A 16,746-nucleotide genomic window follows, 5' to 3' on the forward strand; every position below is an offset into this window, starting at 1 on the left:
ATGTATTTTCTGCATTATTTACGATTATTGCTATTATATTGTGAGTGAACTATGGGGTGGAGAGATGCTCCAAGGACCCCTGGTTAACTGAGATGTATTCATATATCTCACCTCATGTTGTGGGGACCCCCTTTCAGGTACAGATGTTGCGGAAGCTTCTGCTGGCAAGTGGCCATGCTTGAGTTAGAGGGATGCATAATTTATGAAGCACCGACACTACAAAATCCCTAGCGTATCGTGTCCGACACTACAAAATCCCTAGCGTATCGTGTCCGACACTTCCCGACACCCACCGACACTCTGACACTTCGCAACACTCCAATACTCGTTGCAAAAACTCAAAAAAGGTTCAAAGGCTACGTTGAGTTGCATTTTGAGTTCCAACTATTAGATTTGTGGGATTATAATTACTATTTTATTGAGTTTAATATAAAGATTTGGGATATCTTATGTTTCTTGGCAAAATTTATGGCTATTATAAGTTTAGCTTTACTTTTTTGTTAAATTATTGAATATTAAATATCATATACACTACATAAATTAAAAATATTATATAATATCAAAACGTGTCCTAACGTGTCAAAATTTAACATTTTTTATAATTAACGTGTCGGAATGTCGTGTCGTATCGTATCTCGTGTCTCGTATCGGTGTCGGTGCAACATAGTGCATAATGATGCTACATTCTTTTGGTTATGCATGCCATTGGGATGGTTTACCATATACAGGACATGTTGGATGCATTTTTGGTATAAGTCTTCTTGAGGGACTTAGGAGGTGATTATTGACATTTTGTATAGCCCTTGCATATATAGATAGGGACTTTGATAATATGCTATTCTAAGTTCTTTGGCATGTATATAAATTTGGAAGAACATTGGTGTAATTGAGATATTGATACATTGAAGAATGTGATGCTATATTCATCATTTTGAATTGTATAATTAATCTGATGTAATTATATGCTAATGGATATCATGTGAGCCTTGAAATGGTAAGGAATCATGTATTGAAATAGTTGTATAATGTCAATTAGGTGAAAGAAGATATTTAGATTGGGAATTAATGTAAATATAAGGATACCATGTCTTTTTGTTCATTTTTCATATCCTATATGATAGATTTGAACCCTTGTGTCTTAATGGAAGTTGTAGATCTTTTTCTTAGCTTTCCAACGAGACCAAGATTGCGTCAATCAGATAAGTATAACTCAAGTTATGGGTAAAATACTAATGTAGGGTGAAATCTCCAGACCGTGGCGCTGTGAGCGTCAAAGTTGGCAATGTGGGAAGACGCGAGCAAGTCAGTGCTCCCGCGCTACCAGCGTGGGACTCCCTGTGAAATTCAACACTTTTTCTTCAAAAATCCATAACTTGAGTTACGGTGCTCCGATTTGAGCGCGGTTTGAACCCACGCGTAGTTAACAGAGAGATCTATAATATAGTAGGAAATGAAGACCATAAAGAAAGTATAGAATTCCTTGAGAAACTAAAAAGCGAAAGTGTTTAGTGTGAATATTAACAAAAAGGAGTTTTTAAGCTTTGTTGGTCTTAAAGGGCTACTTGGCACACTGTGGTAGCAACGTGTGGTTATTATACGATTAAATCGTTAATGAATTCTTAAATCCATATTACCCAGTTTAGGGTTATTATACTGCACGTTTCATTGAAAGCGTCTGCAGAATGGTGTTTCTTAAACCTCAAAAGTAACGGCCCTTTAAATTTTTTCTTGGTTTCCTTGCATATGAAAAGCCATGTATAACAAATTTCATCTATATTATTACAAAAATGGTATCACCATTCTACTAAGCAGCAATGTGATATCCTTTTAAAAATGAGAGTAAGAAGTCTCGGAACAAATGTTGTAAAACACCAATCTCCCAATATATTACTCCAATTTTAAAAGAATAGCCAAATGACTGTAATAGAAAAACGAAGAGAAATTAAGTTAAACACAAAGTACAGCTGTATTTTTTCATCTTCACTTTTATACTCGGCTTCTGATCACATCTTCATGAATAGCCTAAGTTAGCTTCTTTTACAACCATCCCTCAGTAATATGCTTATACTGTGTAGTGTTGTTGAATGGTTTCAATGTCAAGACCCTTCAACTTCACAACCGATTCAACATGTCCCTTAAGCGTGTGTAGCTCCCTCAGCCTGTAAAATTTGATAACATCATATTAGCATTACTGTGTTGGATTCAACTTCACCACTATAAAATCATTTTAGTAGATGCATTCATTTGAAGTTTAGTCAGGGAAACTTAACCTAGCTGCCTCAGCACGCCTCTTAGCCTGCTCAGCAATTTCAGAATGCTCATGGTGGTTGTTGTTCTTCTGTGCTTCAGGAACTTGAAGACCGTGAATTGTGCGTTGAGCCACTGCCCATTGAGCCTCCCTCTCTCCCCTTCCGTAGTCCTTCTTTGTTGTGAATGCAGTCTGCATCAAAATACACACACAATGTTGTGGTGATCAATGATATTTGAGCAAGAAAGGCTACAAATGAAAAGAGGAAGCACCAACAACCAGTTCAAGTGGTAGGGAGCTTGTTCCTTATTAACAAAGGTTTCAAGTTTTGGGAATGACAAAAATAATATTGGAAGAGTCGTCCCATATATGGGTCTGAGAGTACTCGAATCGGATTAGTCAGATTTCGGATGAGCTGGTTGGAAAAATAATAGAAAGAAAACTTTCGCGGACCTTGTTTTGGAGCATGTTGTCCCAGGCACTCCCCGTGAGTCCCATGCGGATCAAAAACTTGAGGATGTCAAGAGGGATATAGGTAATAACGCTGTAGACCCAGATTGCTCCAGCCCATGTCCATCCAATTCCATTGATTTTAGCAAAGTCCCAGTGTGCATACACAGCAATGCAAGTAGCCACCTAAGTTAAGCACTCACCAAGTTAAAACCAGATGTATTTTTATACGGGACAGGATCCGTTTACAAACTTTTTTGAATTTTTTTACAAATTACACTATCTTCTCCCGGGAGAACATAGTGTAGTTTGTAAAAGTTTGTATTCTCCCGGGAGAATATAGTGTAGTTTGTAAACAAAAAAATTTGTAAATATAATCTGTCCCTTTTTATACATTGATGGATTCTTTTTTAACACAAAATTTTTCAGAAAAAAATGTTTGGTACAAAGAAACTAAACTAACCAATTGTGCAGCAATGAAGGCTCCAATAAGCATGAGACCAGGGCGTTCAGTATATGACCAGCTCCTTGACCTGGTCACAAAGATGAGTGCTTGACTAATAATACTCACTTGAAGGTAGAGAGCTGAGTTAAGCTGCTCCTCGCTGTCAGCAATTGAGTGGACACCAAATATTTTCTGAAAGAAAGAGAGAAAGAAAAACATCACTTTCATGCCATAATTGTATAATGTGTGTTTTCTAATTTCTATATTCAGAAATTTTTGGGTGAGCGAGTAGTTACTTACAGAGAAGAAATCAGTGTCATGAACAGCATAGAAGAAAACTGCGGTCATGATGGCCATGTATGTTCCAAGAACAATTCCAGTGGCAAAGATTTCCTTAAGCTTCCATGAGTCAGGGAGAGGAGATGGCTTGACCCTATCCTTGGAGATGGTCATGATGGTTCCATCGTTCAAGATGGCAATGATGAGAACCATGAAAGGTGAGAAGTCAAACTTCCAGATTAGAGCAACGAGCAAGAATCCAAGCACAATACGGATTGTGATGGAAACAGCATAGATGGTGTAGTTCTTCATCCTTTGGAATATAGCCCTGCTTGTCAACACAGCACTCACAATCACACTAAGTCCAGGCTCGGTCAAAACAATGTCTGAGGCACTCCTTGCAGCATCAGTTGCATCAGCCACTGCAATACCAATGTCTGCTTTCTTGAGTGCTGGTGCATCGTTCACACCATCTCCAGTCATTCCACAAATGTGTTTCCTTTCCTGCAACCTCTTCACAATCTCATACTTGTGCTCTGCATGTATAGTACATGTCTTAGACTCAGTTTTTGTTTTGTTAAGAGTCATGTTGTTATTGAGTTTAGCATAAATATAATAAGACTAATCTCATTACCAGGGAAGACTCCGGCAAATCCATCAGCCTTCTCAATGAGTTCATCAATTGGGATTGATGCAATGGAAGCATCCTTGCTATCACCAAGGAGGGAGGATGAAGGGTACATGTTGGTTCCCATTCCAAGCCTGCGACCGGTTTCTTTTCCAATGGCAAGTTGGTCACCAGTGATCATCTTAACATTGACACCAAGATCAAGAGCACGGCGAATAGTCTCAGCACTGTCATGCCTTGGAGGGTCAAAGAGGGGCAAGAGACCTAAGAATTCCCATTGATCTCCTGCACTCTCCTTGTTCTTTTCTGAAACAGTCTGCCAAGAAATAAAATATAATGTAGATTTATTGGAAAATTTCCTAACGCGCGAGCCTTGAAGCAACGGTAAGATAAAACAGCCTCTTTGCAAAAATACAACTAGGTTTGTGGTTTTTATCTATTAGAAAATTTCCTCATTTTTCTTGCTAGCAATGAATTCATAGCCTCTTATATTAGGCCCTTTACTCACCTGGCGAGCAACACCTAAGGAACGCAGACCACGGTCAGCAAACTCATCAATAATTTTGTGGGCCTTTTTCAATGCCTCTCCTTTGAGGGCACAGAGATCAATAATCTGATACATATAAAAGGGTAGTCAGATATCAGAAGTGATATGCATGTTACACTTTTTTCAGAGAATAAATATTTTGTGGTAAAACTAATTCTATTTCCATGCATATGAGGAAATGCCTTACTTGCTCAGGGGCACCTTTGCTGCTTCTGTGCCAGTTGCCATTGCTGTCAATGTAGGTAATAGCAGTGCGCTTATCCACTGGATTGAAGGGCAAGAAATGCACCTCAGTGATTCCTGCTCTTGCCTGAGATGTCACAACAGAATCCAAATTACAAAGTTAAGCCATTTTGCATACTGCATGCACTACACGTTAACACAAACTATGTTACGTAAATGAATGTGAATCATAGTACCTCCTTGGGGTCGCTCAACATTCCGACAATTGATGCATCAATGGCATCCTGGTTTTCAGTCCTAGAAGCCCTGGCAGAATATAAGACAAGGGTGTCCTTGTCCATACCAGTGACGAACACCTGCATTCGCAAACAACGCATGATTAGAAGAACAAGAAAGCTTTTTAGTGCAATTGCATCTTCACGCTTTTGTTTGATGATATGGGAATCCAGTACTTACGAATCATTTATTGTTATTATGTCATTTAAAATTAATAGATGTAATAATTCTTATGTAAAAACATTTTTAGTAGTAAGAAATAGTAGTTCTAGAAATTTAACGTTTAATAGTTACATTCCCATGCAAGAGTTCTTATGTGTTTCCATCTTCTTGATATACCACCGAAAAGTGGATAAATTCCTTTTCTTAGGAACACATACAAGATTCATCACCACAGAAAGGATGAGAATGGTAACCTCACCATAACTACTTCAATTGAATAGTAATAAAAATACATGCCTACCAAGATAGAAGAAGTGTAATTTTATCCTCTTGCCTTGGGAATTTAATTGTGATACAGAACACAGGAAAATATAAAAAAATGCTTAATTAAACATGGGAATTATAAATTTCTATGCATCCTATTACAAGGCATCTTAAAACATTTGAAGGCTCATTAATGAGAGTTGTTGGTTCATTATCATATTTTGCTCAAATAAAATCTTTACCTCAATCAAGCTCTTGTCCACGGTGAGCTTATTAAGGGTGAGAGTTCCAGTCTTGTCACTGCAGAGAACATCCATTCCTGCCATTTCTTCAATGGCAGTCATCCTCTTGGTGATGGCTCCTTGCTCAGACAAGCGGTGGGATCCAATAGCCATGGTCACAGACAAGACAGTTGGCATGGCAATTGGGATACCTCCAATGAGAAGCACCAACAAATTGTCAATACCATCTCTGTAAGCCCTGCCCTGAATAGGGTACATGACAATGATCTCAACCAACATGCCCAAAGCAATTGAGCAGATACAGAAGTTACCAATGGAAGTCAACACCTAAAATGCAAGCCAATAAAAAAAACATCCAAAGATTAGTCCAAAGTTGGATCATGCTTAGACATGAGAATCCAGTTTCAAATGCAAATTACTTGACTTAAAAGGTAAAAGATATGAAATGATATGATACCTTTTGGAAGTGACCGACATTGTTGGTGCTGTCAACAAGGTGTGCAGCCTTACCAAAGAAGGTGTGAACGCCAGTGGCAATAACAATAGCCTCAATCTCACCTTGTTTGCAGGTGGAGCCAGAGAAGACCTCATCACCAGGGTTCCTTGTGACTGGCAAGGACTCGCCAGTGAGGGCAGATTGGTCAATCTTGAGGGGATCTCCCTCCAAGAGACGGGCATCAGCTGGGACAATATCTCCCAACTTGATGCTAATCACATCTCCTGGTACCAAAATTGCTGCCTCTTCCTCAGTCCATTTTCCACCCCTCAACACCTACAATTACAAATTGGTTTCTTTCTTGTTAGCTGGTGAATGTGTGTAGAGTAGTATATAGCAATCCAATAAAATCACTCTCCGTTAAACCTCGATTAGCGAGGGTAGGGTGAGAGCAATCCTTGTATGCTGTCTTATCCTTGCATATTTGCAAAGAGACTGTTTTCCAGATTCGATCCCATGACCTTTCAGTCACAAAGAAGTAACTTTACCACTGCTGATACTCGCCATCGTTATATAGCAATCCAATCAGGGAAAAATTGAAATGAATGAACAAATGCTGTTACCTTGGTTTTGGGTGCAAGACCGGCCATCAAAGCGGCTGCAGCATTGCCTGCATTATTTTCCTCAATGAAACTGATGGTTGAGTTGATGACAAGCAACACCATAATACCAGTGAAATCTTGCCAATCCGGTGGCTTTCCCTGTTATATTTACAAGTTCTGTTAGGGAATGTCATCAACCAACTCGATACAAAAGCTTACATTTTAAGGCTTCACACGTGAATAGTTTTATATCATATCTCTAAGAGAGAAAAATTGCAATAAACTCAAGAGAGATTTGTAATTACCCCTCCATTGGCCAACACAATGGCCATGATAGCAGCTGCCTCCATAACCCATGAAAGTGGATTCCACATAAAGCCCAAGAACTTCAGGAACTTGCTCTCCTTTTTCTCCTCTAGCTTGTTGGGGCCAAAAACCTGGAGCCTCTTCTCTCCTTCCTCGGATGTGAGACCTTCTCTTGTACATTTTAGCTGCTTAAAGACCTCCTCAATTGGAATGTTTTCCTACACATATATAACCAATGTAACAACAACTTGTCATAACAAGGAATGCAAAAGAAAATTGCAAAACGTATCAAATAGTTGATATTTATTATTATTATTATTATTATTATTATTATTTTACTTACGAGATCAACATTCTCATTCTTGAGATCCTCAAATGAGATATCAGAAGCCATGATGAAAGAAAGAAGCCTTCTCTCTTTTTTTTTTCTTTTTTTTTAATTCAATCTATCAACGCTCCCAGGCCTCTACCTACCATAGGCAGGTAGAAAGAACAGAGAGCGAAAATACCCGTCAGAACAACAGAATATATAGATGTGTTAAGAAGGTGAGACAGCAACAACGGTTCTGGCTTCTCTTTCATTTTATAGTGTAGGGATATTGGAGATACAATAAAGAACCTGTGATTGTCCGTGCAATGCTATAATTATTGACCACTTGCAAGCTAGTTCGTGTTCCTCGGAGGTTGTTTGTTTAAATCTGCTAGGCTTTTGTGGCTCACAAAACACCCCGGTTGTTTGGGGTCTTAAAATTACAAGTCCTCTTGGTTGTAGAAACTAATCATTGAGAAGCTCATTTTATTGGTATACACAAATTCAATATGTTAACTTTGGGTTCCATGCAAACTCATATCTGCATGTTAGAATCTCTTGCTTTATTTTTCATAGTAATTTTAGGTTAAATTACTCTATATATATCTCCTTTTTTATATATAGTTTCACCAAGATTTTATTTAGGTTCATATAATTATTATTATTTTTAATTGGGCCATTCTTTCTGAAATAGTATAAGTCTTTGGAGACTAACATCATTCGAGTTTCATTAAGTATTGCTGACGAGGCATCTCATACATGAAAAATATTTTTGCTTATATGACAATAAATTATGATTATTTGTTCAAGTCATCATCTATCTTGCATATCAAAAGCCATGTGACTTGCATTGCACATGATTTTCTTCTACCCTATTCCTTCGCCTATTTCCATTTTTTCTATTTAAGGAAAATGTGTGTCTTTTTTTAAGGATAAAAATTTATATGCTTTTAAGAGTGAGATAAACACAAAGTGGTGAGAACCATTTTTTTATTTTTTTCAATAGTACTCACATTTCTTTATATCTATCTCTCTATTTGTAACACCCTGTTCTAGAACCGGTTTGTTAACATCGCATTATGATATTAAGCGCAGTTACAATTACATGGGTTCAATTAAAATCCGGATAAATTTTTCATTTTAAAACATGCCGAATTTATAATACCCAATTTCGTGATCATAACCATATTAACTTGCGGAATCAGATAAATCCAACTTAACATCATGTTTTTATTCCATTTTTAAACCATTAATTTACCTTTTATTTATTTCACAACTTCTACTATATCGTAGATCTCTTCATTAGCTACTCGTGGCTTCAAACCGCGCTCAAATCGGAGCACTGTAGCCCAAGTTATGACCGTTGGAATCAACACAAGAGAGTGTTGATCACAGGTCCCGCGCGCTTCAGCGCGCTACCGGGCGCTCAAGCGTGCGTTATCGGGCGCTAAAGCCTCCATCTGAGCGCTTAAGCGCACGGAGGCAGGAAGCATCAGGTATTTCAGTGTAAATGGGCGCTTAAGCGCACACCAGGGCGCTCAAGCGCGCTATCCTGGCGCTTCAGCTCCCATTGAGACATTTTAGCGCGCAGAGACAGAAGCATCTCCTCCTTCAGTGCCTAAGGGCGCTCAAGCGCGAACCAGGGCGCTCAAGCGCGCAACCTATAATAGCCCATCTTAATTAATTAGTAAATCAAGTGTAATTAATTAATTAAACATGTTTTAGTGAGTGAAATTAAGTATAAGGCTTAATTAAATGAATCTGAGTCACTTTGGAGTTAAAAAGTGTACTCAGTGAAAATTAAGGGGTATAAATGGGTACTGGCAAAAGTACCCAAAATATAAAAATAAAAATAGTAATATTCCTAGAATAATATTCCAGACTTTTGGGTAAAGTTTGGTAATTATTGGAGTTGAATAGATAGACGAACCAATACCCGCTTAAAGCCACTTAACCAATGTTAAGTGACCAAAAGCCAAAAGTGAACCCATTTCCCCCCTGCAACCCGTCGAGAAAGAAACAGAGAGAAGAAGAAGAAGAAGGAGAAAAGAGGAGGAAGGAAGGGAGGAAGAGAGAGAGAGATCAAACCTTGATGGTTTTGGATGATTCAAAAGCCTAAATCGCTTAGAATCTCGCCCTCTTTCATAATCCAAGCTTAGTTTTAAGTGGGGAGCTTTGTGTGGTGGGATATTGGCTCTCAAAAATTCGGCCCTTTGGAGAAATTTGGGGTTTTGAGAGTTTCTACCTCCATTGAAGCTTGAGGAGCCATCAATCCTTGGTTGTGTGACCATTGGTGGTAAGATTCTAACCCTTGAACCTCATGATTCCTTGAAATTTGCATGAGTTAGGGTTTGTGAATAGTAAATTAGGATTTTTATGAAATGTAGTTGAATTAGCTATGTTCTAGGAAGAATGGAGCTTAGAGCATGTTATGGAAAATGCTAGGAATGTCATTTAATCGGTGGAAATGAGCCTAGATAGTCATTTGATAATTGTTCATAATATTGGAAAATTCATGCTTGGATTGGTTAGTATTCTAGCATGTTGAACAATTAGTGAGTTGAATGATTGATTGGATCCTTGTGATGTCTAGGATTGAGACATTTGGACCAACCGTGAGTGATCAACCATTGGAGCAAGCTATGGAGCTTGAATAGCTCATTGGAATTGGTAAGCTCACACTTGTGTGGTGTTTTGAATTGAACATTTGATGGTTGATTGTGAAATACTCTTGGATGCAATGTGTTGATTGCATTACACCATGTGTAGGTGTTGGTTTTGGAGTAGAGTATTGTTGACATTGGTGAAGAACAAAGGTCGACTGAAGCATTGAGGTAAGCCTTCGGACCTTGGGTGTAATTCCCTTGATTGTTCCACCAAGCCCTGAAAGGGTAGTGGTGATTATAGTGTATATAAATGCAATAAAATAGTGTAATGCTTTGTTATACGTATGTGTATGCATTTGGTGTGGCATAGGATGGTGTTTCCCTATGTGGGTATGTGGCATGACGATGCGTAAATCATACTTGGTAGTTAGCTGGCCAGTAGGACTATTTGCATATGAGTTTCCTTAGGACAGCTTGAGAGCTCGAGGGATTTCTCCTGGAGATGTATTGCACTTTGCATAGATATGTATTTACTGCATTATTATTGTTATTGCTATTACACTGATATGGAACTGTGGGGTGGAGAGATGCTCCAAGGACCCCTGGTTTACTGGATATATTCGTATATCTCACCCCGTGTTGTGGGGACCCCCTTTCAGGTAAGGATGCTGCAGGAGCCTCTGGTGGCAAGTGGCCATATCTGGATTATGCATGAAATGTGGCATTTCTTTGAGTTTATGCATGCCTTTTGTAGTTGACATGTATAGGATTTTATTTTGAAAGCACATGGTCATTTGTATATCTTGATTCATTGGATGAACTTAGCCTATGCTCATGCCTTTGGTTGCACCTTTTGTTGATGGGAGCCAAGGGAATGATCATAGTGTTTTGTAAGCTAAGTTCTATGATTTGTAAAGGATATGTAATGTAAATGATGCCTACTTGAAATTCAATATATGCATGCTTGTTATGTATTGAGTTGTTGAATTGGTTGGGCTGAAAATCAATTAGGTACCCCTTTGTTTAAACTGGTAAACGATGAGAAAACAAAGGTCATGCTGCCCAAATTCTAGCTAAATCTCATGAGGAGAGGTTGGATGAGTGCTAGGATTTAGTTTTGGGGCATGGACAATTGGGGTTTGTAATGGGGATGCATTTTCCCCTAGGCTTGGACTTGAGAAATGTGGGAATTGGAATTCCCTGGCAGCGTGCTTAAGCGCCCAGGAGCGCGCCCAAGCGCCCTGCTGCCCCTGCGAGTGCCAATGCATTCTGCCTCCTCGCGCTGGAGCGCCCAAGTGGGGGCTTAAGCGCCCAGGATTGAGCGCTGGAGCGCCCTGGCTCGCGCTTAAGCGCCCTTTTGCTGCAGAAAGTTGGGATGCTTACTGTCCCCTCGTGTTTTAGCGCCCAGGGTGGGGCTTAAGCGCCCAGGGTTGCGCGCTTGAGCGCCCTGGTCCGCGCTTAAGCGCCCTTAGCCACTGTAGGAGGAGATGCTTCTGTCTCTGCGCGCTAAAACGTCCCGGTGGGAGCTTGAGCGCCCAGGCTAGCGCGCCTGAGCGCCCTGTTGCGCGCTTAAGCGCCCATCCACACTGGAAATGCTAATGCTTACTGCCTCCGTGCGCTTAAGCGCCCAGATGGAGGCTTTAGCGCCCGATAGCGCGCGCTTGAGCGCCCGGTAGCGCGCTGAAGCGCGCGGGGCCTGTGACCAACACTCTCTTGTGTTGCTTCAAATTGTCCTAACTTGGACTACAGTGCTCCGATTTGAGCACGGTTTGAAGCCACGGGTAGCTAATGAAGAAACCTACAATATAGTAGAAGTAATGAATTAAACAAGAAGTAAATTAATGGTTTAAAAATGGGAAATGAACATGATGTTAAGCTTAATTTATCTGTTTCCGCAAGGTAATATGGTTATGATCACGAAATTGGGTATTATAAGTTCGGTACGTTTTAAAATGAAAAATTTATCCGGATTTTAATTGAACCCATGTGATTGTAACTGCGCTTAATATCATAATGCGATGTTAACAAACCGGTTCTAGAACGGGGTGTTACATTTTATGGTATCAGAGCAGTTTCGTTGGGAATAACTGTTAGCTAGTGTTGAGTATGCTTAGTGTTTGATGCTTTATAGTTGTTTTAGTACTCTGTATGATTATTGCATTTGTGATCACTAAGTGTGGGCCTGATCAACTCGCTTCTTTGTGTAACATGTGTAGTGACATGACGAGGAACCGAAACAACCCCGGACCATCAAACACCAATGCTCAGCCAGAACCTGTTTTGGCTGCTCTTGTGAGGCCTAGAAGTGGCCGTGGGGCAACGGGCGTACAGCCTGATCCCGTGGCTGAAGCTCTTGCAGCCGTTCAGAGAGAGTTGGCTGCTAGCAGGCAAGCCAATGAAAATTTGTTAAAGACAAATGAAGACTCGCGGACTGCTATGGCCGCGATGATGACCGAGTTGAGGACGTTGAGGGGTCCTAGGCCCGTGAACCGGCAACCCACTCCTCCTCCTCACACTGCTACGCCTCCTCCACCTCCGTCACAGGAAGAGGGTGGAGTGGGTAACAATGAGGGTGAAGGTAGCCACCATTCTGATAGTCATAGCCATCACACTGAGGTCCGTCAACCACGGGTTGAGCGTGTTGACGAGCATGAAGCTGAGGAAAGGAGATTGATGGCTTTCCGAAAACATAAACCTCCTTCTTTTAAGGGAGGTTATGAGCCAATGGCGGCTGCAAAATGGCTCCAAGCTATGGAGAAGATATTCAGGGTGATGAGGTGCCCTGACGCTATGAAGTTGGCTTACTCTGTTTATATGCTGGAAGAGGAAGCAGAAGATTGGTGGACAAATACCGTGCAGCCATTAGAAGCTGAAGGTCGGGAGATCACATGGCGGTTATTCGAGACATTGTTCTTGGATAACTACTTCCCTAGAGAGGCTAGGGAACAAAAGCAGAATGAGTATAACGATCTCAAACAAGGGTCGATGTCTATTGACCAATACTTCTCAAAATTCAGTGAGTTGGTGAAATACGCCAACTATGGGCGAGCCTTACCCACCCCGGCTGAAATGACCTCCAAGTTCCAATGGGGACTTAATGAGAAGATGTCTCGGAAGATGTCAAATTGTGACATCCGAGAGTTCAGTCGGTTTGTAAACCAGTGTAGAAAGGTGGAGGAAGTGTATAAGGTGTCCCAAACCAAGAAGTCTTCTGAGGCCCAGGCACCTAGTTCCAATAAAGCAACGGGCTCAGGTTATTGGAAGAACAGGAAGGTGCAAGGCAAGAAGCTGAATGCGAATAAGCCCTTTGACTTGTTCAAAAAACCCGGTACTCAGAAGAAGTTTGTTGATAGAGGACCTCCTCCCAAGTGCAAGGGATGTGGCAAAGAGCATAGAGGTCCATGCGCTACTGGTGAAGTGATTTGCTTTAAATGTGGAAGATCCGGTCACTACTCCAGGCAGTGTCCTCAGAATGAAGCAAGGACTATGGCAGTTCAAGCTACTGCTGTTCCGGTCTCTGTTGTTCAACCTATGCTAGAGTCTCAGACGGTTGGTAGAGTATATACCATGGACCGTCAGCAATCGGAGAAGGCTCCGAATCTAGTGAAAGGTACAATTTACATTGATAATATGGATGTTGAAGTGTTGTTTGATTCAGGAGCTACACACTCCTGTATGTCTGATTTTATGGCCGTTGGGCTAAATTTGCAAATGTATGACATTCGCCCTCCAATGAAAGTGGTTACTGCTACTGGAGAGGAGTGTTATACATCCGTGTTGTGTAAAGATGTCGAATTCAAATATGAAGGCCGAGATTACGTGCTGGATTTTATTTGTTTACCTATGATCAACCTTCAAGTTATCTTGGGTATGGACTGGTTGTCAAAGAACTGTGCTATGATAGACTGCTGCGGTAAAAGGATTGTGCTTGATGCTGATGATTCTGCTACTAGTTCTTCCCCATATCTATCTGTGTTGCAGGTTAGAAAGGCTTTGAGGGCCGGGGCATTGGGATATGTCTTTGTGGGGGGTTTAGTAGGCGGAAGTCATGAGGAGATTGGCACTATTTCCGTGGTGAGGGAGTTTGTGGATGTGTTTCCAGATGAAATTCCACAACTTCCGCCTCATAGAGAGATTGAGTTCACGATTGATCTGTTGCCTGGTGTGGGGCCTATCTCTCTGGCTCCGTATAGGATGTCACCACCGGAATTAGCCGAGTTAAAGAAGCATATTGAAGAGCTTTCGGCTAAGCAGTTTATCCGGCCAAGTGTGTCCCCGTGGGGAGCACCAGTCATATTTGTTAAGAAGAAGGACGGTAGCATGAGATTGTGCACTAATTACCGTCAGTTGAATAAGGTTACCATCAAGAACAAGTATCCTCTCCCTCGCATAGATGATTTGGTTGATCAGTTGAGGGGTGCCTGTGTTTTCTCAAAGATTGATTTGAGGTCGGGTTATCATCAAATCCGAATTAGGCAGGAAGATATTCCGAAGACTGCCTTCCGATCTAGATATGGACATTATGAGTATCAAGTAATTCCATTTGGACTCACTAATGCTCCTGCGGTGTTTATGGATTACATGAATCGCATATTTAAGCCGTTTCTGGATCAATTCGTGATTGTGTTTATTGATGATATCCTGATATATTCGAAGAGTAAGGAAGAGCATGAAGGTCACTTGAGAACTGTGTTGCAAATTCTCAGAGAGAAACAGTTATATGCAAAGCCTTCTAAATGTGAATTTCGGCTTTCTCAAGTGCAATTTCTGGGTCACGTTATCTCTGCTGATGGAGTAGCGGTTGATCCTAGCAAGATAGAGGCAGTTGTTGATTGGGAAAGACCCAAGACAGTAACAGAAATAAGAAGTTTTCTGGGTTTGGCTGGTTATTACCGGAGATTCATTAAAGAATTTTCAGCCATGGTGTTGCCACTGACCCGTTTGACCCGGAAGGATACTCCATTTGTTTGGACACAAGAATGTGAAGAATGCTTTCAGAGCCTTAAGGAGAAACTAACGACCGCTCCGGTGTTAGTACTTCCCGACCCGGAGGGTGAATTTGAGCTATACAGCGATGCTTCCAAGAAGGGATTGGGATGTGTACTGATGCAAGATAGGCGAGTGGTAGCTTATGCATCGAGGCAATTGAAACCGCACGAAGAAAATTATCCGACCCATGACCTTGAGCTTGCTGCAATTGTTTTTGGGTTGAAGCAGTGGAGGCATTTCTTGTATGGAATGCAATTTGCAATATTCAGCGATCACAAGAGTTTGAAATACTTGTTTGATCAAAAGGAGCTGAATATGAGACAACGACGGTGGACCGAGTTCCTAAAAGACTATGATTTTGAATTGAAATATCATCCTGGCAAGGCTAATGTTGTAGCTGATGCACTGAGCCGTAAATCTGTGAGCATATCAAGCATGATGATTAGAGATTATGATGTGATAGAGAGGTTCAGAGATATTCAATTATCTAAAATCTTTCCATGTAAAATTTGTGGCTTTGAAATCACGAGCATTGAGAATGAACTGATGACCAGAATCAAAGAAGCCCAGCTGCAAAATGAAAGTGCTAGACGACTAAAAGGTCAGAGTGGTGTATCCTGCAATGATGAGGGTATACTATTATATCAGGGTCGTGTAGTTGTACCTAGGCAGTTGGCGGAAGAAGTGATGACAGAGGCTCATAAGGGTCATTTTACAGTTCATCCGGGAGCTACAAAGATGTATCAGGACCTAAAGATGAATTTCTGGTGGCCTGGTATGAAGAAAAATATTGCCGAATTTGTCTCTAAGTGTCTTATTTGTCAGAAGGTAAAGATTGAGCATCAAAAGCCTTCTGGTATGTTACAACCTCTGGATGTTCCTGAATGGAAATGGGAGAGTATCTCCATGGATTTCGTAGTGGGATTGCCGCGAACGCAGGCTAGTTATGATTCTATATGGGTGATTGTGGATAGATTGACAAAATCCGCACACTTTTTGCCAGTTCGGGTAGATTTCTCTGCGGAGAGATTGGCTAGGCTCTATGTGAAGGAGATTGTGAGGCTTCATGGGGTGCCTGAGAGCATTGTTAGTGATCGGGACCCGAAGTTCACTTCTCGCTTCTGGGGAGCATTGCAGGAGGCTCTTGGCACTCAGTTGAGACTGAGCACTGCTTATCACCCACAGACGGATGGTCAGACTGAGAGGACCATTCAGACGTTGGAGGATATGTTGAGGGCTTGCACCCTGGAGCAGGGTACTGCATGGGATCGATATCTCCCGCTGGTTGAGTTTTCATATAATAATAGTTTCCATGCTAGTCTGGGTATGGCTCCCTACGAGGCCTTGTATGGTCGCAGGTGTAGGACACCTACTTGGAGACACAGAGCGGTTTGAGGGATAGTCTGAAAAAGGCAACAAGATCGTCAGAAAAGTTACTATGATCTCAAGCATCGACCTCTAGAGTTTGAGGAGGGAGATCATGTGTTCCTGAAGCTGTCACCGGTTACGGGTGTGGGACGAGCCCTTGGAGTGAGGAAGCTGAGTCCGAGATTTATTGGACCCTACCAGATTCTTCGTAGGGTGGGACCGGTTGCCTACCAGCTTGCCTTACCTCCGCGCAAATTTACATGATGTGTTTCATGTTTCTCAGCTGAGGAAATATGTAGCAAATTGTGGTTCAACCAGATAATGTTGAAATCCGGGAGAATTTGAAGACTCCGTATTGGACCACTGAAGATACTCGAAAGAGATGAGAAGAAGCTGAGAAATAAA

At 41.1% G+C, this 16,746-nt stretch overlaps 1 protein-coding gene and 1 long non-coding RNA gene across 2 annotated transcripts; one reads left to right on the forward strand and one right to left on the reverse strand.

The window, feature by feature from the left end:
* Nucleotides 1-2,062: 2,062 nt before the first annotated feature.
* Nucleotides 2,063-7,462, reverse strand: LOC133296138 (ATPase 8, plasma membrane-type-like). Its single transcript, XM_061495088.1, has 14 exons — nucleotides 7,412-7,462; nucleotides 7,068-7,286; nucleotides 6,784-6,921; nucleotides 6,182-6,496; nucleotides 5,725-6,051; nucleotides 5,017-5,136; nucleotides 4,785-4,907; nucleotides 4,559-4,663; nucleotides 4,057-4,366; nucleotides 3,444-3,958; nucleotides 3,162-3,335; nucleotides 2,702-2,884; nucleotides 2,271-2,440; nucleotides 2,063-2,159 (listed from the first exon to the last, which is right to left on the reverse strand). The coding sequence occupies exons 1-14, from the start codon at nucleotides 7,460-7,462 to the stop codon at nucleotides 2,063-2,065; spliced, it is 2,847 nt and encodes a 948-aa protein (XP_061351072.1).
* A 1,924-nt stretch (nucleotides 7,463-9,386) lies between these two features.
* Nucleotides 9,387-10,695, forward strand: LOC133296131 (uncharacterized). The gene is made up of 4 exons (XR_009749460.1): nucleotides 9,387-9,674; nucleotides 9,972-10,048; nucleotides 10,148-10,212; nucleotides 10,644-10,695. It is a non-coding gene; the product is annotated as an uncharacterized LOC133296131 (long non-coding RNA).
* Nucleotides 10,696-16,746: the final 6,051 nt, after the last annotated feature.

Source organism: Gastrolobium bilobum, unplaced genomic scaffold (genome assembly GCF_033153095.1).
Source record: "Gastrolobium bilobum isolate Gb01-03AN ecotype WA unplaced genomic scaffold, APGP_CSIRO_Gbil_v1 utg27986, whole genome shotgun sequence".
NCBI classification, from domain to species: domain Eukaryota; kingdom Viridiplantae; phylum Streptophyta; class Magnoliopsida; order Fabales; family Fabaceae; genus Gastrolobium; species Gastrolobium bilobum.